This window comes from Volvox carteri (genome assembly GCF_000143455.1).
Source record: "Volvox carteri f. nagariensis unplaced genomic scaffold VOLCAscaffold_11, whole genome shotgun sequence".
In the NCBI taxonomy this organism is placed as follows: domain Eukaryota; kingdom Viridiplantae; phylum Chlorophyta; class Chlorophyceae; order Chlamydomonadales; family Volvocaceae; genus Volvox; species Volvox carteri.
The window spans coordinates 412,775-414,193 of record NW_003307554.1 but is presented as its reverse complement, the minus strand read 5'-3'; the positions used below and the strand labels follow the sequence as shown (position 1 = coordinate 414,193).

The 1,419-nt window shown below is 54.8% G+C and overlaps 1 protein-coding gene across 1 annotated transcript in view; it reads right to left on the bottom strand.

Moving 5' to 3' along the window:
• Positions 1–1,419, bottom strand: part of VOLCADRAFT_89032 (uncharacterized protein) — a gene marked incomplete at both ends in the record, with an annotated part of 36,384 nt that overhangs the window by 459 nt on the left and 34,506 nt on the right. The window contains 3 exons of the mRNA XM_002948633.1: positions 365–584; positions 673–765; positions 1,012–1,152. Coding sequence (XP_002948679.1) covers positions 365–584; positions 673–765; positions 1,012–1,152 — 454 coding nt within the window. The remainder of the gene's footprint in view (positions 1–364; positions 585–672; positions 766–1,011; positions 1,153–1,419) is intronic.

The window sequence follows — 1,419 nt, the reverse complement described above, 5'->3', positions numbered from 1 at the left end:
CAAGGTTGAATGATCTGTATCCTGTCTCTCGTGACTACAACACAACGTGCTGCACCTAAAGTAGGCCCTGAGCTTAAGATAGAAGAAAAGATGTCAATGTTCAGATTCAAGATCCTCCCTTCATATCCAGTGACCTGCTCCACCACATACAACCCGACGTTTTGCATGCAAACCCCACCTTCATGCCTGCTGCATACACAACCAAGCAACTGCTGGCCTATGAGTCCACAACATTGTAGCCTCCCTTGCCATTTCCTGCTCTCCTCAGCCAACCCTTGACCTCTCTTGCTCTCCTCTGCCATCCCTTGCTCTCCTCTGTCCTCCTCTGCCATCCCTTGCGTTCCTCTGTTCTCCTCTGCCATACCTTGCCCTCCCTTGGCCTCTCATGCCCTCCTCTGCCGCCCCTTGCTCTCCACTTCCCTCCTCTGCCGTCTCTTGCTCTCCTCTTTCCTCCTCTGCCCTCCCTTGCCCTCCCTTGCCCTCCCTTGCCCTCCCTTGCCCTCCCTTGCCCTCCCTTGCCCTCCCTTGCCCTCCCTTGCCCTCCCTTGCCCTCCCTTGCATTCCCTTGCCGTCCTTTGCCCTCCCTACTGGCAAAGATTCCAGTGATATGCCAGCAGTTAACTGCCAGTTAACTGCTGGCATATCACTGGAATCTACTGGCAAAGTCCTCACCAAACAGAGCAATCTGCATGGTTTCATTCTTCTGTTTCTTCTCAGTGACATACCAGTGCATGCGCAGGGCGGGGTGCTTGTCAATGCCCCGGTCTCCCGCATGAATGGTGTGTCCAGACATGAAAAGGATGTCCCCCAGATCGAGGTTGATCCGCACAGCCTTAACGCTGTTAAAATTGCTGGAGAGGCACGCCTTCAAAGTGGCCTCCCCAATCTTCTCCATTTCCAGTAGCTTCTGCAGCCGCCAGTACTCCTGCACCTGCTTGTGGCTGCCAGGGAAGACGAGCAGTGAACATTGCTGCACAGCTGCAAGCACCACGAAGCCAGTCTGGCCCTCACTGAGGTCGACATGCCAGCATTGGCGGCTAACAGGCTTCTGGCTTGCGGACTGTGTGTTCATGAGGATTGCAGGTGAACTGGGCTGCAAGGTTGGATTATTCATTGCACGCTGCACTATGTCCACCTCCATCTCGACCACAACTGTATGGGGTAAAACAGTAAGGGTGGGTAGTGACAGAGGTATTCATGCAGCAGTGAAGCTCAAGCATTGCATTATTGGTATGGTTGTGAAAGATGCCCGCTCGAGCGGGCCAAACATCAGCGTTCGTCATATGGAGACAATAGCGATGGGCCAGGAAACAGGTTGCGTTTGGTGGTTCCGGTTAATGGCTGCCCCCCGCCCCTGTGTTTTGGCCCGGTCAGGGCCCCCGGTGCTGACGAGCTGCCCACAGTGTACACCCCATCAGA